We start from the raw sequence: 21791 nt of genomic DNA, 5'->3' as shown, positions 1-21791 counted from the left end.
CACTGTAGAGTGGCTCCCGATGCGGCGGGGCCGTGTGACGTCTGCCGCTGGCTTTATCCCGGCAATGTGGCTCGCAAGGGGAAAAACGTTTGGTTGCTCTCACGGCCGGGGAAGAGGGGACCTTGGACGTTCTTCTGATCTGGCTTCAGATCATGTACCGTCGATAATGGACTCAGCTATAGGTACCTTACTGTGTAGCTTCCGTCTTGAGGCAGCTCTGTTGTTGCCTGTCGCTGGCAGAGCCCAGGCATAGATCCCTACGGTCTAAGAAGTACTAAGAACGTATTTCCTAGTGTAGAGGCACTAGTGAAAGGCGACTGCATGTAAACATGGCAACTGCAACCTCGGACCGCACCAAGCAACTGGGCCGGACCTGCCAAGCCAGGGAAGGGATGCATCGTGTTTACCCCCTTCCTCATGCATTCATCCCATCCTGTCAACCGGGACCCGCTGCTTTTTTTCTCGACGTCCTCGCGCCTTTCTTGTTCACCTTCCACTTCTTTCCAAAACTGTGCATTTCTTGGCCTGGAGCAATTAAATACTGTTTTGAGAGCTTCCCGCAAACCGACGTGAATCACCTGTCGCTGCCATGGCATTGCAAGCCGCCTATAGACAGTTTCTGGCCACGCCGAATTCGTCGGCGCTCACGGAAGACGCGTCGCTGCACTACACCACGACCACATCGAGCTTCACTGGCGCGACCGAGATCATCAAGCACCTAGGATCGGTGCGGAACAAAATCAAGAAGAAGAAGGAGGACGCGCTCTTCGCCATCGAGAACCAGCATGCCCTCGCCCTCGAAGTCGACACCACGCTGGAGTTCATCTCCAGCGGCGGGCCGTATCTTCCCGGCCTGGACGACAATTTTCTAGCTGATCGCACCGTCTACCTTGTGGTTGTAAGTCGCGCATAGCTTCGCAAGACATGTTCGCACAGTTCTGCTCACATTCCCGCTCTCAGACTCACATTGTGACCTTCAACGATGAGGGCAAAATCAAATCAATCCGCCAAAGCTGGGACCAAGGCGCACTTCTCAAGCAGGTTGAGGTGATTGGCAGATCGGGCCAGAATTGGCCCATCCGCGACAGCAAGGAACAAATCAGCCTTATCGCAAAGTGTGTCAAGGGCGACGGGATTCCCGCTGCTCCCACCCAGGCTCTGCCCACACGCTCCCGCGGTAGTTCAACGAATGCCATGCGCGACCCGCATGCGACCCTCGACTTGTTTGCGCCGCGTGAGGAACTCGAGAACGTCCCCGCCTCTGTCGTCTCACCATATGCTGGAAGGAGACCTCGCCAGCGCTCATTTACCGAGATTCTGGGCGACGAGCCCATCGACGAGCCCAGCTCGCCTAGCAACGGTCGCGAGCGCTCGATGTCTCCCAGCAAGGTGATTGCGCCCAAGGTCGGCGCAGGCAAGAACTTCCAGGCCCCGCGCCTTTTCGAGAGCGAGGAGGATGACGCTTCTACCGACGCGCAGCACGAGCGGAAATCGAGCGCCGGACGCGTCGTGCGCCCAGACCCGAAGAAGTATGAACACTTCGAATTCGACGACGGCTCGCAGTCTCAGGAGGCTCCCGCTCCGAAACCTGCTCCCCCGCAAAAGAGCAAGCGTGATAGCCAATGGTCTTTTGAGGACTTCGTGACACCGCAAAAGCCCGTGGCCAGCCGTGGCCTCCATCGCGCCCGCGACGTGCGCCACTGGGGCGAGGATAACGATGTGCTTGAGAACACGCCCGCTCCCAGGGCGGCAGTGAACAAGCCTCGCCGTGATGCAGAGGCCCACTTTGAGCTGGTTGATGACGGCCCGACGAGCGACGAGCCTCGCGGTGCTGGCCGGCCGCCCCGCGGCACCCATCACAACGAGGGTTTGCACCTGTACGACAACAGGCTGCACCACGAGGACGGCACTGTCCCCTCGCCCGGTCCGGCACCGCTTGGTAACATCACCAACCTTAGGGACCGGCACAAGACTTTCGAACCCCACTTCGAAATGACGGATGAGTCGCCGCACCACAACGACGAACCTGCGAAGGTGCCCGAGGACCGCAAGAAGGCGGTGCGCATGATGGAGAGCAACTGGGCCCCGTACGATGAGTCGCCGGTGTCGCGTAAGGAGAACGATAACCCAAGCGGCACACGGGCGGGTGACGATCGCGGCATCGTGATCGCGGGCGATGGCATGGGCGGCAGGAAGGGCACCGGCCGGAACTGGATTACCGGTGAAGACGACGAGGCTCCTCAGCCCGTCAAGAACAAGGCTGGCCGTGGCCCGCCGACCAAGTCGGATAATTTCTGGGATTTCTAAAGCTCGGCATGTTTAGCAAATCGTTCGCTGTTTGCGTCGGCGAGGAGGAACCGCGCGGACGCCGTTTGATGATTGATGTACTATGCGTGGCGGATGATTCATGAGAACAACACCGACGTTTATACACTGGGCCAGGCCAGGCTAATTACGGGGTCGTTCTAGTCGCTGCCCAGACTTGTTTGTTTTCCGTTGCCACAGCTTTGGAGGGTTACATTTAGCGAAGTCTGGCGAGAAACGTCTGTTGGGATATCAATCTGTATCCAGAGCTCCTTTTGGTGTCGGTAGGTTTCGCTTCCGAGGCGGCGGGTTGTTGTTGACTTTAGGACTACCACCAGCGCGTGGGCCATATCCGATGCCCGCGAATCTCTTCTGTTCTCTACTCTGTTGAGATAGCATGCCAATACAAGTTTTATCTTGGTTGACCAGGCGTGTTCATATGGTGCCTGTTTCGCGTCCTCTTTCAGTGGGATTTTCTCCCTTCCACAAACCCAAGGGGTCGGCTTCCAACTGTGTATCCTTAGGTACACAGGCAGTGGTCGTTGCTGTGCGGGAAATGTATGAATATAATATTACTATGCGCAAGTTCCCTGGGTATATACATGTACATCAACAGTGTAACTGACTCTCCTAACACCATTTGCTCCTCTAGCTAGGTAAGTATCCAGGTATGTCTTCCCATAGCATAGTCTCAGCGCCATTAACCCATCATCGCTCTAAGGTATACACAGCCAACCCACACTTAGGTACCAAACCCCGTTTAGCTTCTAAATCTACCAAATCACACCAGACCCAACAGCGGGACAAATCAAGATCAACACAGGAATCTATAAACCCTTTTCCACCTAGGCCACCCTTTCCGTTCCTCTATCTCCCTCGATATCAAAATCGGCAAGTTGAAGTCCCGCCGCCCCGTGTCGACATCAATCTCGTCGATCTTGACCACACTGGTGCGGAACCAGATCTTGTACCCGACATAAAACGCCGCGACGATCGGGGCGCACAGATACTCGAGGAAGAAATTCCGCGCTGCCTCGGCGCCGTGCCTGTCGCCGCCTGTCGCCCCGCCGCCTGGGACGGGATCTAGGGGAGAGGCAAGCGGGTTGGAGGGGACCGGGTGCGGGATGGGCCAGGCGGCGGTCCAGAACTGTGCGAGCAGCACGAGGATGTTGAGCGACAGGCCTATCCAGGATCCGACCACGCCGACCTGGGAGCGGAAGGCGAGCGAGTGGATGGAGCGCCCCTTGGCGGCCCAGGCCTTGCGGAAGCGGATGTGTGCGAGGCAGATAGAGCCCCACGTGAAGACGGAGGAGAGGCCCGAGACGGCCAGCAGCCAGTTCAGGACGTCGGTCTTCTCGTCCAGGTCGGCCAGGTAGCCCAGTAGGCCGATGGCGGAGGCGACGAGTATGGCTACGAGGGGCCGGCCGCGACGGTCGACGTAGCCGAGGATCTGAGGCGCCTGGCGCTGGTCGGCCAGTGCGGCGAGCGTGCGGGAGGAGCCGAAGACGGCGCTGTTGCCGACCGAGATGACGGCGACTAGGATGACGCTGTTCATAACGCCTGGGAGGATGGCTATTCCGGCCGATTCGATGGCGATGACGAAGGGGGATGCCGAGGCGTCAGCGGCGGACTTAGCGCCTAGAAGCTTGGGGTGGTTGTGCGGCACGAGCAGGCCGATAAGGGTAAGGGAGACGATGTAGAAGAGTGTGATGCGCCAAAAGACTTGTTTGATGGCGGTAGGGAGGGACTTGCGCGGGTTGACCGTCTCGGCGGCGGCGAGGCCGACGAGCTCGGTGCCCGTGAAGGCGAAGGCGGCGGTGACGAAGACGGCACAGAGACCCTTGAAGCCGTTGTTGAAGGCACCCGGGTTGTGCCAGTACCGGCCACCGATATAGCCGTCGTTGGGATAGCCACCTATGTTGATAACGATGCCGAGGAGGCTGTATGCCAAGCGTCAGCAGTGGTCTAAACTCGCAAATAGGGGTGCGCCTAGCCTACATGAACCCGATGACGGCCGTGATCTTGACAATGGCGAAGACAAACTCGGATTCTCCGTAGCCTTTGACGCCAAACAAGTTGATCACAAAGATAGCGAGCAGGAAGATGGTGATAAAGATGGCACGATTCAGATCGTTGTTCCAATAACTGACGGTGATGGAGGCGGCAATGATTTCGACGGGGAGCACCGTCAGCCACTGCAAGGCGTAGCTGGGAAGATCAGCATTGGCCACTGATGCATAGGTCTCGGGGAGAACTCACTTCCAGCCCATAGCGAATCCCCAAGCCGGGTCCAGAAACCGTGTCGAGTAGGCCGAAAAGGAGCCGGCGACGGGGAAGGTTACGGCAAGTTCACCCAAAGCTTGGATGGTGCAGTACAGCATAGAACCGATGAAGAGGTAGGCGATCAAAACACTGGCTGGACCGCCGGTGTAGAGGGCTTTACCCGACGCGACGAACAGCCCGGTTCCTTGGCCGTGTTAGCCCATTGTCGGAGGGGAAGCCGAGGGAGCCCGCCTTACCAATGGAACCGCCAATGGCAATCATCTGAAGGTGCCTCCCCTTCAGTTCGCGGGACAGCAGCGTGTTGGCCGTGTTGACATTCGCGGCGTGCAGGTCAAAGTAGTGTCCAGTGCGTTGGTCGCGACTCGGCACCCGCTCGGACGGCGGCAGGTCGTCGGAAGGACGCAGCGTCGAGCCCCGGGGACCGCGTTCGGCGGCGTTTATGGCGGAGGGAGGCGTGACATGGAGACCCGGGTCTCGCCGGAACGAGTCCAGCCAGCGCCGCACCGGGTGGGAGTGCTGCTCCCCGTTGTCGCGCGAGTAAGCCGATGCGCCCCGGGTGCTCATACGGGTGCTCAGGACGCTGCCCTGCGCCCACGAGCCCTCCTTGGGCCCGAAATCGGCCATCTCGATATCGCGAGACGGACGCATGGCCACGACGAGACCGTGGGTTTTTCGGATTGGCCAAGGCACCGGAGTGCTGCCGCAGCTCGGCGTCCGTCTTGGTTTATGTTTCTATTCCCCGAGGGACGGTCGATCCCGGGGTCAGGTAACCTGACTCGGGACGTGCTTCCTTCAACAGGGTTATGGCGTCTCCCTCAGCCAACGGCATGCGAGGCTAGATTTCAAGTTCCCGGCTCTGTGGTCTGACGTTGGTATCTGCGAGGGGTGTGCTACCTACCCTCTGCAGTAGCGTGACTACACAGTAGCCAGCAATCGCCCGATCAGTGATAGAGCGGCGGATTGCTGCTATCTAGAATTCTAGATGCTCGGCAGTCTGCTTGCTTGGTCCTTGCGGCGGCGTGCCCCCCACCTTGACGTCTCAATCATCGTCAGTGCGCTGACTGGCGCGGAGGATGTGAAGTTTTCGTCGACCGGCCGTGTGTAACGTCGCTCGCGCTTCACAGGCATCACCATGTTGAAATGCGAATCTCTCGGACGGGCTGTCCTCGACACCGCAGTGCTTATCGGTGGATGCCATTATCTTCCTCCGCTTCTAGCCATTGGCACCAGCTGAATCCGCCGACGTTGGTGTCACTGGATTGGCTGCCGCTTGCCCGGTTCAGGAAAACACGCGGGCAGATGGCGGAACCAGGGCCAGGGCATGGCCCCACCTGGCCTGGATCGGATTGTGGGGTTGCCCTTGAAGATTTCAGAACTTGCTTCTGCGGAAACACGCCAACTGCGTCAGGGCCATGTCTGTACGAGTCAGTTAACACGTGTTGAAAGCACGAGGCGTTCCGTCTAGAAGTCTTCTAGAAGTCCCGCGTAGACGCATAAGAAGCATAACGCACTCCCCCTCATTTCGCTACCGTCTTTTGCAGAAGAAGCACCTATCCATTTTGGATCACAGTGTCGCACTACTTTGATCTGAGTACATGCACACTGATAAGGTAGCTACTGTGCTAATATATGCACTGTAGCATAGGTCGGTATGTATTTTTTAGATGGGTTGCACCCCTAATTTAGCTTCCCACCATCCTCCTGTGGGGAATGCATGCGGTGGTTACGGGGGACCGGTGCCTTGGGACCAACCCGTCCATATCCAGGTGTGGCAGTTGCATTCAATGGCGATGCCTGGGCGTCTTTAGGGTGCCAGTGGAGGCAATGGCTTGACGGAAATACCGGTGCCTGACGCGACCATGCGGAAAGGTCTCAGCAGAGTCTAAGTTGTCTCAGATCCCATTGCTACCCAAGCGTCCAGTGAGAAACCGGCGTGCCAGCGTTGGTCAGTCTCAGAGACATTCCTTGATCCAACGTTCGCTTAATGTTATAACGCTGCAAATACTTTTGTACAGTCCTTCAAAGTCTTATAAACTCGTTCACGCGTCACTCATCTCTTTTCTCCTCAGCTATCCTTCCACCGCTGTCCCTCGGTTTCCTCTTCCACCCAGTCGAGAACAGCGGTCCCATATCAAAGCGGGGTAACGGATGCGCCTCCGTATTCAGCACAACCTTGTCTAGCGGCAGCAGGTCGTCCGGAGAGAACAGCAGGTAGAAGTACTTGAGCGTCTCGGCCAGCCAGAAGCTCTCCATGTTATCGCGCGACGTCGGCGGGATCTTGTTGGCGTTGGACAGGCTCGTAAAGCCGCCCCCTTCCTCGACAGCCGTGTAGTTCATGAAGCTCTTGAACATCTCCCAGCCCCAGTCCCGGTATTTGGTCTCGCCCGTGATGCGCCACATGTATAAGAGGCTCTCTACCGTCTCGGGCCTCTGCAAGTTATGGCTGTCCATCGGCTTGACATCGTAGTCCTTCCGCCACTCGGCGTCCGGAGAGGGATCGAACTCCGGGGGTGCCTGATGCGGCGCGGATTCGGGAAGCGGCGGCTTTCCAATGTTGAAGTAGGTGATTTCGGCGGCGAGGCCGGTCGCCATCCACTTGTACATTCCCCAACAGGTGTGCATGAGCTCGCGCGCCAGTTGCATATCAGCTTCGTCTTGCTTGGTCCATGTTGGCAGCTTCTTGGCTTCTTTTTCTGTAAGGCCGCCCGTCACCGCCAGCGCGATGGTGCCTGGCATGAAGCAGACAAGGTGGTCCATCTTTGGTGAGAGTTCGCCTTCCAGGCCACTCGGCCTTTCGCCGATGATAGTGAACCGAGATGGCTCAGTGTAGGTGATGAGGTGCTTCCGCACGCCCTGCAACGCCTCGCGCCACATATCCTGGTAGACTGGCTCTTGCTTGTTGGTTTGGAGATACTGCTTGATCAGGTACTCGTAGTACGAGTCACCGCGGCTGCCCAGTCGGATATTATTGGTGTGGAACTTGCCCGTTGTCGCGAAAATAAAGATGGGCACTAAGCCGTCCACGGCATCATTGTCGTCCACCAGCTTCATGACCTTCTCAGCCTTGTCCCAGAATTCCTTCTCGCCTGTCAACTTGGCGAGGTACTTGAACTCCAATTGCAACGTCGTCGTCTCGGCCGTGGATGACGCTCCGAGGTCAGCGTGTGACAGAATACCCTTATACTTAGCCAGGTTCACGCTGGCATACGGGATCCCAGACGGCGAATCAAACGCGGCCATCAGCCTGTCCGCCAGATCTTTCGCCTTTTCGAGGTACAGATCCTCTCCTGCTGTCCCCGGGTCATCGTCCGCAATCGGCGCCAGATTCGGGTACTCGGTCGAGAGATAGTGCGCCGACAGCAGCCCTCCCAACATCCGAATCGTCGTCTCAAACGTGTTGACATCCTGGTCCTGGTCCCAAGTCAGCGACTTTGACAGCCACTCTCGCGCATGTGTCAGCCGGCTCGTCAGGTTCATCAGCATGAGCGTATCGAGCGAGTCGATGATGATCCAGCCAAGCCCCTTGGGCGCCATCTGCTCGCCTTTCTTGGACTCAGGATGAAACACATCGTAACCTGCGACCACGAAGTCAGCACTTCAAACTCTCCCCTTTTTCCCCAGTTCTCCTTCTACCCGGAATGACGCAAGAGAAATAACCCACCCCAAGCGTATCTCTCATAAGCATCCCAACTCAACTCCATCGCCTCGACCACCCTCTCCCTCCGCTTCAGCCAATCCACCTTCCTCCTGGCCCGCCCGGTCCCGCCCTCCTCCCCTTCCTGCCTCAGCCACCCCCATTGGTCCAGCTTCCTCACCGCGCGCTCCTGATGTCCCGCGAACAAACCCGTCCACCACACCAGCCCCAGCAGAACCAGCATCAGCATCCCACAAGTCCGCTTCCGTCGGTACAAGGGCGCCCTCCACCCCGCTGCTCCCCCTCCCCTCCCGGGAGGGTACATGTACGGCTTATCCTTGTACATGGGCAGCGCGGCGCGGGTGTTGTTGCCGTGCGGCGAGAGGAAATTTTGGACGCCGCCAATCACGGAGGACCGCTGGCGAGAGGAGGACGAGGTGGAGGACGAGGAGGCGGCCCACAGGCGGTCTTCGAGCTGACGCTGCGGATTGGTGAAAGAAGGGACATTTTTCGGGACGGCGAACGACATGTCCTTATCCTTGGCCTTGGCCTTTCCCTTGGCCTTATCCTTGGCCTGGGACTGCTTTTCTATGTCGATAGACTGCCTCTGCTGCTGCGGGCGTGCTTCGTTATCCCCGTCGTTGTCGCCGTCGTCGAGTGCGGCGGCAGCGGCTGCTGCTGCCTCGCCGAGGACTTGCTGGGCGGACTGGACCGCTTCGCCTGCTTTCTCGCGAAGGTCGGCGGCTGCGGATTGGGTCGCGGTCGCGGCGGTTCGGATGATATGGTGCAGCGGGGAGAGGTTGTTGGCGGTTGGAGCGTGGGAGTTCCTGTTGCTCGGCTTCCAAGTGGCAATTGGAGGGCGGTTCAGGCTGCCAGGGCGGAGGTTGAAGGGGTCTCGAACGTTCATTGAAATGCAGTGGCTCCTGGCTGACACCACATGGCGGAGGCTGTCACAGCTCGCGAACAATCAAAGCAGGTTGGGAGCTGCAAGCGCCCTGGACGGGGAAAAGAGACGTGTTAATGACGACGACGGGCAAATATACAGAGCACCGTAATGGTTTACGGTCATGTTGTAAAAGACACGCAACGGGAGCTCCCGTTGCAAGGTGCACAGACCAGGGCCAGCCGGGCGGCCCTAACCCTGGCCCTGAACTTCTTCAACTCTAGCTCGATCCTCAGCCGGACAGGCCAACCATCCAAACCACTTGAAGTTGAATGGAGAGACAAGGAAGATGAATGAATACTCATTCGTTCCTTTTGATGTGAAATTAAATCCTGCCTCAACCGTCCTTATTGTTGGGACTTATATCCGCCGACATACCTGAAGACCGCAGAACAGAGCCCACAACTCTCCACGTACACTCATCATGGATCAACCACAACAGCCCCTCTCCTCAGAATTCCGGAACTACCCCTTCTTAACCGGAGAAGAGTTCGCAGAAGTATGCCACCACCTCGAAAGAAGATACTGCCAAGCCACGCTGGGCCCCATCCGGCGAAGGTGGAAGCTGAGGGTGTGCTCGGCGCTCAACACAGCCTTCGCGTTGGGCCCGGAATACAACACATTTCTCCAGATCGTCAGGCCGCTGGACGAAGAATTGGACAACGACGGTGATTTATCCAAGTTCCTGGACAACCTCTCCTTTGATGATCACGATGGTCACAGACACGGCGGGACAGGGCCGATGGATGAGGAAATGGAAGGGATGGAGGCGGGAAGGGAGATGATGGAGGCGGAGGAGGCGGATCAGGTTGGTAGCTCGGTTCCAGTCGTCTCATTCTCCAAAAATATCTTAACTCATACGCAAAAAAGGCCGTTCTGCCAAGAAGTCACGACCCTGCCGCCGCTGTGTCTATTGGCCGTGTCAGATACGAAATCCATCTGCACCCGACATACCAGGCGCCCTGCCTGTGGTTCAGTCTACACGACCTGCCTGTCGACGAACAAGCGCTGAGCATCGACACGGTTTTCAGGCGGCTTGTGCCAGAGCAGTACAAAAAGGGGCTGCGCGGCAGCGGGGGTGGGATCGGCGGCATATCGGTCGACGTATGTCCCTCTTCCGTTTCTTGTCTTTCTTTTTATTGGATTTGATTGTGGTTGCTAGATAGCTAGGCGATCGTTAACCGTGTGATCCTGCATGTGGATGAGCTTTCAGGTTCTCGACTAACACAAACCATTCTTCTTCTGCAGCATCACCCGGTTACAGGTGTCCCTTCCTTTTTTGTCCACCCCTGTCTCCTGGGCGAAGCAATGGCTAAGTTCGACTGCTCCAAGGAGGACTACCTCATGGTGTGGCTCGGACTGGTCGGGGGTTGTGTGGGCCTGTGGGTGCCCGCTGAGATGGCGCTAGAGTCATAGGCCGAGGGTGCCGGAGCGAGCATCTTGCGTTACCCAGGGCTGCTACCATGGGTTGGGGGTATCATTCGTCGTCGCTCTCCTCCTCCATGGCCACATCCTGGTCACTCTCATCCTCTGGCCCCTCTTCCTCTCTCGGCCGCTTTACCCCGCGGCTTTCGGGAGTGCCAGCATCTGTCATGGCGTGATCAGCCCCTGATGGCTTGGACGGGAGACCGGCCGCCGCTGAAGGCGCCCCAGGTACAGGGGCATTGAAGATGCTCTGCTGGAGATCGGTGACCTCGACCCGCGCCGCGGATGAGGCTGCCGGGGTCTTGAAAGTGCCGTCGAGCTTGGCGACGATGTTGGATTTGGACTTGGCATACGAGATTTTCTGCGTCGAGTTAGCAACCCTGCATATAGCCTTCCGGCGACGATGGGAAGCGCACCATCGGGCGCCCAAAAAACTCAAACCCGTCCAATGACCGCATCGCCTGTGTCGCCGTCTGAATGTCCTTGTACACGATGTGAGCCTGGCCTCGCATCTTCATCGTCTTCAGCGCGACGACATCCAGAACCGCGCCGTAGGTGGAGAATAGCATGTAGAGAGCCGTCCGCAAGTCTTCTTTCTGGATTTTGGCTGACGGGAGGTTGGTGACGTAGAGGGTTTGGTTCGGAGGCACTGAGGCGACCTTTGCCGGGAGCCCTGGCGGCGGCGCGCTGCGAGTGGCCATTGTCGCGCTCCTTTGGTGTATTCAGCTCCGTGAGATTTTTGCTGGAGAAGTCTTCGCGCAATTGATCCAACAGAGCGCGACAATGTTGAGGATGTAGTCCATACGGTCGTCCGTCACGGTCCCTGTCTTCTGCGAAGCATTTGACTGGACCCAAACCAGCACGTGTGTACGGTACGTAACCATACGCGTTGCTCACGTGATAGCTTCCAGTTTGGGTAATTTACACAGCCTGAGTACGAAATGCAGCCGACGGGAGCTGTGGTGGGGTCAATTAGGGGCCATAGCTTGGCATGTCGACTTAGCGCGCGGAGGCCATGCCCGGTCAACGTCAGCTCACCTTCCGCTCTCACCTAAGAACAACCTCAACACTGGCACTGGTGAGCGGTAGTAGAGAGCTACTCCTATCGCCCGCACAGCACTGACAGAATGGCGGCCCCCGAAGTCCACCACCTCTTCCACGCGCCGATTGCCGACCACTCGTTCTCGGCCGACCGCAAGACGTTGGCGATTGCTCGTGACACAACCGTCGAACTCTATGGCAGGGTCGGCAATGCCTTCAAGCTGAAGGACGAACTCAAGGGGCACGACAAGACTGTCACCAGCATCGACATTGCACCTAACTCGGGTCGCATTGTATCGTGCTCGCAGGGCAAGTCCGCGCTGCGTCGGGTACCATACCGATAGGAGGCACACCCAGCTAACCAAAGCACCAGACCGCAACGCCCTCGTCTGGGAGCCGACGCCCCAGGGTTACAAGCCGACCCTTGTTTTGCTGCGCATTAACCGCGCCGCCACCTTTGTCCGTTGGTCGCCGTCCGAGACCAAGTTCGCCGTCGGCTCCGGAGACCGGCTCATCGCTGTGTGCTACTTTGAGGAAGAGAACGACTGGTGGGTGTCGAAGCACCTGAAGAAACCCATCCGTAGCACGGTCACCACTCTGGCTTGGCATCCCAACTCGGTGCTTCTCGCTGCCGGCTCGACCGATGCGCACGCCCGCGTCTTCTCCAGCTTCATCAAGGGTGTTGATGCTCGGCCAGAGCCCACCGCGTGGGGCGAGAGGCTTCCGTTCAACACCGTCTGCGGCGAGTACATGAACAACTCAGCTGGCTGGATCCACTCCGTCGCCTTCTCGCCCAGCGGCGACGCCCTGGCCTTTGCCGCGCATGACAGCAGCATCACGGTCGTCTACCCGAACGCCCCTGAGCAGCCGCCCAAGGCTGTCGTCAGCATCAACACGCAGCTGCTGCCCTTCATGAGCCTGATCTGGAATGGAGAGGACGAAATCATTGCTGCTGGCTACGACTGCGAGGCTTTCCGCTTCCGGGGCGGCAGCGAGGGCTGGCAGCTGACTGGCGCGCTCGAAGCCAAGGGGCGTCCTGGTCTGGGCGACCAGCGGGAGGAATCCGCCTTGAACATGTTCAGGCAGATGGATCTGAAAGGCAAGGTCAAGGATGACACACAGCTCAAGACGGTCCATCAGAACACCATCACAACGATCCGGCCGTACGAAACGTCTGGGCCGTCCGTGAGGCAGTTTAGCTGTAGGTCCTTTTTACCGTTTTTCAGAATGTTCAGTCTGGCTGACTAGATACAGCGAGCGGAGTCGATGGGCGCGTTGTCATATGGACCGTGTAGACATATGTAGAAGCACAAGCCTGAAAAGATCAATGAGATGCTCCCTGTCTGAGACAGCCACTTTGATTTAGTATCGACGACATTGGCCTGCTTGAACCAGAGAACGGGCACTGTTCCGATTCGTCGTCAGGAAGCTCACACTTTCCATGCGCCATCTACTCCTTGTCTGTGATATGGCTATAAGAGCTGTGGTGACAAGCCGCTGGAGGCCACGCCCGGTACGCAACAGTCACTGCGGGGACCGAAACTAGCATCGTGAACATTCGAGCTATGAGCTTTCAACGTTCTTCAGATAAACCGGAGTCGCCCAGCGGGCTTATTTACTGCCCCATGGACAGGAATGGCAACTCATACTCTAGGCCCACATCACCGTCAATTGCGTTCGGTAGTTACAATGCAACACGGCAACTTGAAAACGAAGATGCCGCTATTCCCGCCACCAACCGTCGTGTCTTCAAACCGATCAATTGGCAGGGCCCAGCTTCTAGGTGCGAACACGAGCGAAGCACTCCAAGCCTAGGGACCGTCGAAGCCGACCCTGTCGATATTACCACGGCTCCCGGGACTGGGAATCACATCATCATCTGGGACTCTAATCTTAGTGTCAACTACTCTGACCTAGTCAGTCCTCAAACGCATTTTGAGGAGAATCCTCCGTCGCAGCCCTCGCTCCCTCCTTGGCCACAGTCCCAATACTACCCCGACCTAGCTCACCCGTCTCCCATTAGACACCATCCCAGGTCGGCATGCCTGGATCCAGTAGACTACGCCACCTAAATGCCGCCGCTCTCCTCTTCACCAGCAGCCACAATCACAGAGATCCAGGACGTCTGTCTCGCCGCCACACAGAGATATATCCTCACCCGCGCAGCCGTGGAGGCACATCCTCAGGAAAGCCGACAGAACACGTTCTCGGCCATAATATCAAGGAGAAGCACGACGCTCGGTCCCATCCGCCACATCCGCTCCCAGCATCGCCACGCCCCTTACCCCGTTCTCTCCATGTCTCACTCACGATCCGCCTCGGCGGCCCGTGAATGTCGGCCAATGGCAACAACACAACAACACATGCCCCATCAAGCCCGAAAGCTCGAACAACTAAGTACCCGGGCAATCCCATATTTCCCACAATCACAACCTCACTGCTGCACAACGCAAGCACAATCAGCACGCTGATCTGGCAACAGCAGCAAGACGGTGGCAGCCCCGCTGCCGAGGCTGCTGCGGTGCGGGATATGGCGAGGGTGCTCGGCTGGGCAGGGACCGTGGCTGCGGGAGGTCAGGTGGTCAGTTCCTTGGCTTTGATCAATTCGTCTGCTGCTGACACCGAGGGGTTCGAAGCGGGTTGGCAGAGAGAGAAGGAGGACTGGCGGGGTATGAATATGTTTGAGAGGAATGAGGAAGCCAGGATCCTATGGGAAGTGCGTGAGGCGGGGAGGTTGTTGTGTGCGTTCTTGGAAAAAGGGGAAAGGATTGGAGGATGCCGAGGCTGATTTGAAATAATAACGTCCAAGGTCCACGGTAGCTACCTACCTTGGTACGGTAAGTTAGCGTGCTGATAGGGATAGGCAGGATTCAAGGTTTTGATTAACTCCCTTCCTTAGTACTTACTTCCTTGGAATCCCAGCATTTGATTTCTTTCCGATATACCATAACATGCCACAGCATATCTGTTTTAGACTGAAGGTCATTATGACGCTTCTCCCGTCGCTAGGGTGAGCCTTCTGAAGCCTTATGCCGCATAGTACAGTGGTATGTAATAGTGGCATTGCTTCTACAGCTTATCATAGTTGTCCGTACCTCTCTAGTCAGTAAGCTCGATGTCTCGGAGAACGGAGGATGTTCACCATATTGATTCAGCATCAAACTGGGACACTCCCATGCTTTGAGAGATTAGTTTCGATGACACAAGATTCGTCTTGTTTTCATCCCACTTGCTAGATTGGTTGCAATAGCCTACCATTCATGACTTACGAGCCCCCAGATGCATATAACGTACATTATCAGCGAGCGGGACATATCAGCGAGCGGGACACTAAGTTCTTGGCACAACGCATCTTTCCTCATCTACCTCTAACAACGCGTTTTTCCTATAACTAAATATGTCTTCCACTTTAAAGGAAGCTAGGGTAACCTTGGCCCTCAAAGCTCTTGAAAATGATATAGAACTAAGCCTTCGAGCCGCGGCCAAGCTCTATAACGTGCTAGTTTCAACCCTCGGCTACCGACGTACCGGCCAGCCTATACAACGCGATCTTCCAGCCAATTCGAAGAAGCTTACCCAATCTGAAGAGGAGGCTATTGTTCAATATATTATTGAGCTATCTATACAAGCCTTTCTACCGAGACTACGTGGTATAGAAGATATAGCCAACCAACTGCTATACGTATATAACGCGCCCCCTATCGGCAAGCTCTAGGCGTATCGGTTTATCAAACGCCAGCCAGAGCTCCGTATACATTATTCGCGAAGATACAATTACTAGAGGGCAAAGTACGAGGATCCGAAGGTCATTGGCGAGTGGTTTGCCCTTGTATAGAATGTTAAGGCTAAGTACGGTATCGTAGATGATAATATCTATAACTTCGACGAGATTGGGTTTATAATGGGCATTATCTTCCCGGGCATGGTAGTTACAACCTCGGATGGCCGTGGCAAGGCGAAGCTAGCCTAGCCTGGCAACCGTAAATGGGCGACGGTAATCCAAGGCGTCAATGCCCTTGGCTAGGCTATCCCTCCGTTCATCATCTTAGCAGCGTAGTTCTACCTCGCCAACTAGTATACTGAATGCAACCTCCCAGCCAACTAGCGCATTGCAACTACCGAGAATGGCTGGACTACTAATATAGTAGGCCTTGATTAGATCAATGTGACGAAACCACAGGCAGTCCTGCCTCTGAAAGGGTTCGCCGGTCGAAGGTATCTGCTGGTCGGACTGTAGGTCTCGGTGAAGCCAAAAGGTTCACAACAATGCAGGTCGCAATGTCTGTACAGTAATGTAGGGCTACTTTACTGCTTGTATTGCTCACTGGAGAACTCCTAGAGTCCTCTATAACGAATGACTATATACCTAGCCGATCCTGTTGGCTCGCCGTCGTTCGCCGGCTACCGTGGTCTACCCTCGATCGCCTTGGGTAGACGGCTACCCAAGTCTATCATGATCGCTCCCGCTCGCCGGCGACCCTGAGCTACCCAGGTCGTCCTTATGCGGCCGCCTGCGGCTTTTACCCCTGCTGATTGGTTCTGCCTGTTTCCGTCGTGCCCCACCGGGTCTTGCTATATGGTTGGTTCGTGACAATCAAGCACTTCGACTACCATATAGCGCCTCGGACAAAGGGCAAATACCGGTTGTTGATCCTCGATGGCTACAAAAGCCACCACTTAACCAAGTTCGAGCTCTACTGCCAGCAGAACAACATTATCACGCTCTGTATACCTCCACATTCCTCCCACCTCCTCCAGCCACTTAATGTTGGCTGCTTTAGGCCGTTGAAGCAGGCGTACAGTCGCCAGATCGAGGACTTAATACGCGCACATATCAACCATATAAGCAAGCTCGAGTTCCTTTATACCTTTTGCACAGCCTTCTTTGCCTCTATTACCAAGAGGAATATCCAGGGCGGTTTTACAGGGGCTGGCCTTATACCGTACAATCCAGAGAGGGTACTTTCGAAGCTAGATATCAAGCTTCGTATACTAACACCCCCAACCTCACGGCCAGGCACTATATAATCTTAGGTCTTCCAGACACCATACAACCCCCGAGAAGCTAACTCACAGTCAACGCTCATCAAGACTCGCATTGCCAACCATCAAAATAGCTCCCCGACTTCGATGTTAGCTGCTGTAGACCAGCTTACCAAGGGTACGATAGCTATAATACACCAGGTGGCCCTCCTTCAGGCAGAGGTATCTTCGCTCCGCAAGGCCAACGAGGCGCTAAGCAAGCGCCGGAGAGCCAAAAAAACACGTATACGGCTTGGAGGATCACTTACTGTGCAGGAGGCACAGGAGGTGGTAGGCCAGGGGGCTATAGGTGGGGAGGCAATGCAAGAAACACAGCTGGATGGTAGTGGTGCTGGGGGGGTCGTACGAAGGTTCGGTGCTGTGGTGTATGCGGCAAGCCTGGTCATAATGCCCGCACTTGCCAGGAGGGTGCAGAAGGGTCTGATTCATCTGTTTGATGTAATTGTAGTTGGTTCTTAGTGTTGTTGCATTGCAATTGAGAGTAGTTGTTATAGAGTAGTGGAGAGTGTCCCGCTCGCTGATATGTCCCGCTCGCTGATATGTCCCGCTCGCTGATATGTCCCGCTCGCTGATATGTCCCGCTCGCTGATATGTCCCGCTCGCTGATAATGTACGTTAATCCACATTCAAAACAACACCGTGGTCTCACTTGCTTGGATTTGTAGCCAAACAGGGTACCTAGCTCCAAGGGATTGGCGTTTCCGGGCATTTTCGAGACAGGCAGCTCCACAACCAAGTGGAACCGACAAGACTAGGGCGGGATGATATGAACTCGAGGAATCATGGGGTCAGGGTTAGTTTAGTAGACAGAATGCCAAGGAGAGAGTTGGGTGATGACGGGGGAATGTATGGACTGCCCCGAGTTCAGTTGCTGCATTCAGCAGAGAGAGCGAGAGAGAGTAATGCTAGCGAACAGCGCTCACATATCCTACAATCCAGGCGACTTCTGCGCTGGTCGGATAGCGAGACGACTTCTGTTACCCTTCCAGATGCTCACATGGAGCCAGAATGAGAGGGAGTGGGGAGGAGCCTCCAAGAACAGTGGAATCGAACTAAGTTAGGGAAAAGGACCAGGCAATGGGAATGGATACCCTACCCAGCCACGTGCCAGCTATGCCACTATACACGACAAAAGAGACCCATTAGATGTATGTACGGGAAGTATCGAGGCTAAAACAGTCAGCCCAACTACAGTGAAGTTCTTTCCTTCCTCCCACGCTTGCTTAACCAAACCATCACTTTCTGTATCGACTCAACTCCGTAGAGCATTAGATGTCTTCTGGAGACACACTACAGCCAGAAAAGAAAAGAAAACAAGTTCATAAGGTCGTAACATGCTGCATCCCCCACCCGCAAGCGCCATGCTAACGCCGCTACGCCAAACCAACAACAACAATCAACACAACAACAGACTGACACATGCTGTTTTCCGTCAGGGTATATACTCTTCCCCCTCTCTCACGCAACTGCACACTCCTCCTAGTTAACCAAACAGTGCCAGTGAACTAGATAGGCAAACCACAGACAGGCCTAGCGCTTCTTCGACTCGTCAATATCCTCGCCAATCTCTCTCGGCCTTCTCGGGTCCACCAGCGCTGCGACGCGCTCGTCCCCTCCGCGTGCGCCGATGGTGACCCAGACATGCTTGGCGGGGATCTGCACATTGCGCGTCTCCCGCACGCCCGTCCAGCGCAGCCGCTTCTCGCGGCTCATGTCGGAGCGGCCGATCCCGCCGTTGGCGTTCCACTCGCGGACGATATCCCGAATGAACTCGATCTTCTGGCGGAAGTGGTTGGCGGCGGGGATGCCCTGGAGGTCCGCGCTGATCTCGGGTCGGCGGCGGGACGACGTGCCCGTGCTCCGATTGGGCTGTTTGGGGACCGTGGCGAAGTTCAGGAGCGTCTGCAGCGGATAGGAGAGGACGGCCCTGTCGTCGAGGGCCGACTCGGAAAGCGTGCCACTCTCTTCGAGCGTTCTGGCGGCTTCCTGCGGCAGGTGCCAGAAGTGGCACCAGGTTCCCGTTGCGTCGAGCACGATTTTGGTGTGATCGGGGAAGTTGAACTGAAGGAATGGGTAAGCATGGGAACCAGAAATTCGGACCGTCTAGAAACTCCTCACCTGCATATGTCCGTCAGAAAACATCCAGCAGCCGACATCGCCGAAGCGCTGGTAGAACGTGACAACATCGGGGGGCGCGGCCGATGGGTCCGTGATCGTAGGGATACGAATGGCAACCTCATCGGTCTGCTCCGGGCTTTCCATCTCCCGCCCGTACGCCATCATGTAGTTGGCGAACTTCTTCCACAATACGATCCGCTCCCGCTTGCGGTGGTCATAGATGTCCTTACCCGCGGACAGCTTTCCAACTGTTCCGTCTGGATTGACTGGTAGCATGAAGTTCTCCGGGGCTACCCGGACGCGCGAGATGCCGCTTTCGCCGTTGTTTTCGTAGAAGAATATCCCCTCCTTCATTGGGACAATCTGATGCCTGGCCTTATAGTTCGGATCATCCCTGCGCATGAAGTGCCGTTCGGCGTCGTGAACTAGTAGGTAAGCCGGAGGCAGCTTTCCAGGACTGGATACATCTGACGATGGGATGCTCCGGAGGATGCACCCGACACTCCCGTCGTTCAAAACATAGCCCAAGCCGAACTTGTTTGTGTAATCAACCCACTTCACCACGATATGCGGAGCGGGCGGCGTCTTGTCCCTGGCGGATACAAGCGCCATGGTGCGAGTATTGAGCGCCCTCTCGAGTTCGGCCTGTAGCCTCTGAAGGCGCTCTAGCACGATATCTGGCTGAGAGCCCGGCACCACTTCTTGGTATTCGGTCGGGCCGAATAGAGATAACCTCTCCTCCTGCCGCTTTTCCCTCGTCGATGCCGACCGTCGCGGTCGAGGAGCTGGGTCCTCAGAGCCGACTGTGGCTTGGCTTCTGGTCGAGGTGACGGCCTGGTTGCGGGTACCGCGGGTTGACGTCTTTGATACCGGAACCTCCTCGCTCGTGGGCGGGAGTGATGCTGTGGGCGTCTCTCGCCCAGAACGGGGTCGCGAAGCCGCGCTTGTTCTGGAAATGGGCTCTGTGACGGTCTTCGATCGCGAGATGGTCGTCGTAGTGGTAGGCCGGTGCTGCGCTCTCTGCTGGGCTGCAAAGCTCTGGGGTGGAGCGCGGAGCAGCCCTGACGATGGCTTCTGGGCTTGCGTGCTCTCCTTCAAGTCCCCAGGTTTGTCTGAGAGCGAAAGCTGGGACGCTTGCTTGGCCAATTGTTCTGCCGCAAGCCGAGCCTGGAGCTTCTGCTCGTTTTTGATCTCGTCGAATGGCCGGTAGACGACACCTTCAGCCAGCGGAATCACGGGGGTCAGCCCGTTCTGTTCCTCTTCGGCCATTTCCCTCCAGATGTTCCTGAATACCAATTGCGACTGGCACAACGGCCCGACACCACACTCTCGGCACATCTCCTGGACGTTCTGAAGATTGAGTGAATGGGCTTGGGAGTTCACAAGCGGCTCGTAGAAGGCAGGATTCTCTGGCGGTAGCTCACGCAGCTTGTACGTAATGTCGGTAGCGAGCGGCATGTATCCAGACGTGAAGAACGGGTGAGATACTATCGTATCGGGATCTGGTCTTCGGTCGGCATCCTGGAGCATTGTGGCAACAAGGTCTTTAGCCTCCTGGCTAATGTACTTCTGCGAGGTCTCAGACGACGGCCACTCGTAGTCGCGGTCTTTTGCGCGACGATAGATCTCGTCCGTCGTTGATGATTGGAAGGGAGGTTTCGATGTGAGCATTGCAAATCTGTCTGTGTCAGCATTCGCCAACCCATATCGTGGGAGTGCGCGCATGCAAGACTTACACAATGATCCCCAAGCTCCAGATATCAACCATGTGGTCATGGCCTTTCTTTCCCTTCTCCAAAATCTCAGGAGCGATGTAGTTTGGCGTCCCACACAGCGTCGTCCGTCGCATAACCTGCATGTCTTTGCCCGTGAGGAGCAGAGCGGCGAGGCCAAAATCACCGATCTTTGCGTTCATGTACTTATCGAGAAAGATATTGCCCATCTTGAGATCACGGTGGATGATGCCCTTTGCGTGCATGTACTTGATGGCGCCAGCGATCTGGACGGTGTAGAAGCGTACTTCGGCCTCAGTCAATCCCTTGCGACGCTTGACCATGTCCATGAGCGAGCCATTCGGACACAGCTCCAAGACGAGGTAGGTGCAGCTTCGGAAAGTGAATGCTCGATGGAACTGGACGATGTTCTGGTGGCGCATCTTGGAGTGGATCTGGAGTTCGGTTTGGAACTAGAGGGAGCTGTTAATCCTATGTGTCGCTCCTACAGGAGCCAAACTTGGGGCGTACCTTCTGCTCCATCTTGCTCGGCATCTGGCTTTTGACAATCTTCAGGGCCACCCGCTTCGAGGCCCCCGCAGCTTTTCCTTCATAGCAGATGGCAAAGCCGCCTTTACCGAGAAGCTTGCCGACCTGGTACACAACACCGTCCTTGCGGTCGGAGCTTGGAGGCTCGATGACATTGCCGGGTGGCGGTGGGGGGTGCTCCTTGTCCCTGACGGTCTTGAGCGCGGCAGCCGCCTTCGTCTTCATTTCGTGGACGCGGGGGAGCCGTTGGGCATTAGCATCCCTAGGGGACAACGCCTCCATATCGACACCCTTCATGGCAATCGCCTCTGGAAAATGACCGAGATTCGCAGATCGCGTTCGTTGATGTCGCGACCGCGTCGTCGAGCGTTTCAGCCTCAATGCCGTCCAAAGGCTGATGTTCACCGTCAGTATTGCTTAGACAACAGGGGACATGGGAACAGGAAAGACAGATTGGGGTCGGCCAGCAGAATTTTAGAGTAGCTGAACCTCAAGAAACTGAAAATGAAAAAAAAAAGGCGTGCGCTGGTGTTAAGAGACGATGGCCAGGAAACCCACTATTGAACGGTTTGGTCATTCAGAGCAACCGGTGGCGCTCATACATACATATGATGTACTAGAGAATTGCTAATGGGCAATGGTCTAGGTGCAACTAGGCAGCGGCAAGGAGGAGTTGACGATCGGCTCCGTGCAGTCGGTGGTGTTGTGCGGAAAGCGTGTCGGCCGATCTGCTATGTTC

General features: G+C 56.3%; 7 protein-coding genes across 7 annotated transcripts; 3 read left to right on the top strand and 4 right to left on the bottom strand.

The window, feature by feature from the left end:
* The first annotated feature begins 370 nt into the window (after window positions 1-370).
* B0T15DRAFT_24568 (uncharacterized protein) lies at window positions 371-2504 on the top strand. Its single transcript, XM_062863118.1, has 2 exons — window positions 371-898; window positions 961-2504. Exons 1-2 carry the CDS (start codon window positions 590-592, stop codon window positions 2305-2307), a joined length of 1656 nt encoding a protein of 551 aa, XP_062725885.1. The 5' UTR covers window positions 371-589; the 3' UTR covers window positions 2308-2504.
* Window positions 2505-3023: 519 nt separating this feature from the next.
* Window positions 3024-5481, bottom strand: B0T15DRAFT_24573 (amino acid permease-domain-containing protein). Its single transcript, XM_062863121.1, has 4 exons — window positions 4824-5481; window positions 4564-4771; window positions 4303-4512; window positions 3024-4244 (listed from the first exon to the last, which is right to left on the bottom strand). The coding sequence occupies exons 1-4, from the start codon at window positions 5233-5235 to the stop codon at window positions 3119-3121; spliced, it is 1956 nt and encodes a 651-aa protein (XP_062725884.1). The 5' UTR covers window positions 5236-5481; the 3' UTR covers window positions 3024-3118.
* Window positions 5482-6633: 1152 nt separating this feature from the next.
* Window positions 6634-9128, bottom strand: B0T15DRAFT_506810 (glycoside hydrolase family 47 protein; the record flags this gene model as incomplete). The annotated part of the gene is made up of 2 exons (XM_062867607.1): window positions 6634-8162; window positions 8249-9128. The coding sequence occupies 2 exons, from the start codon at window positions 9126-9128 to the stop codon at window positions 6634-6636; spliced, it is 2409 nt and encodes an 802-aa protein (XP_062725883.1).
* A 460-nt stretch (window positions 9129-9588) lies between these two features.
* B0T15DRAFT_488797 (uncharacterized protein) lies at window positions 9589-10580 on the top strand (the record flags this gene model as incomplete). Its single annotated transcript, XM_062866540.1, has 3 exons — window positions 9589-9972; window positions 10035-10268; window positions 10413-10580. The coding sequence occupies 3 exons, from the start codon at window positions 9589-9591 to the stop codon at window positions 10578-10580; spliced, it is 786 nt and encodes a 261-aa protein (XP_062725882.1).
* A 61-nt stretch (window positions 10581-10641) lies between these two features.
* B0T15DRAFT_387341 (uncharacterized protein) lies at window positions 10642-11290 on the bottom strand (the record flags this gene model as incomplete). Its single annotated transcript, XM_062864380.1, has 2 exons — window positions 10642-10950; window positions 11006-11290. The coding sequence occupies 2 exons, from the start codon at window positions 11288-11290 to the stop codon at window positions 10642-10644; spliced, it is 594 nt and encodes a 197-aa protein (XP_062725881.1).
* Window positions 11291-11716: 426 nt separating this feature from the next.
* On the top strand, window positions 11717-12925 carry B0T15DRAFT_481590 (WD40-repeat-containing domain protein; the record flags this gene model as incomplete). Its single annotated transcript, XM_062866037.1, has 3 exons — window positions 11717-11939; window positions 12004-12831; window positions 12885-12925. The coding sequence occupies 3 exons, from the start codon at window positions 11717-11719 to the stop codon at window positions 12923-12925; spliced, it is 1092 nt and encodes a 363-aa protein (XP_062725880.1).
* A 5019-nt stretch (window positions 12926-17944) lies between these two features.
* B0T15DRAFT_24427 (uncharacterized protein) lies at window positions 17945-21771 on the bottom strand. The gene is made up of 5 exons (XM_062863103.1): window positions 21659-21771; window positions 21035-21446; window positions 20528-20976; window positions 18792-20469; window positions 17945-18734 (listed from the first exon to the last, which is right to left on the bottom strand). The coding sequence occupies exons 2-5, from the start codon at window positions 21347-21349 to the stop codon at window positions 18204-18206; spliced, it is 2973 nt and encodes a 990-aa protein (XP_062725879.1). The 5' UTR covers window positions 21350-21446; window positions 21659-21771; the 3' UTR covers window positions 17945-18203.
* Between the last annotated feature and the right edge of the window lie 20 nt (window positions 21772-21791).

The sequence above is a fragment of the Chaetomium strumarium genome, assembly GCF_033439665.1.
Source record: "Chaetomium strumarium strain CBS 333.67 chromosome Unknown B0T15scaffold_1, whole genome shotgun sequence".
NCBI lineage: Eukaryota > Fungi > Ascomycota > Sordariomycetes > Sordariales > Chaetomiaceae > Chaetomium > Chaetomium strumarium.
The sequence above is the reverse complement of the archived record's forward strand: the minus strand, read 5'-3'. Positions and strand labels throughout refer to the sequence as shown.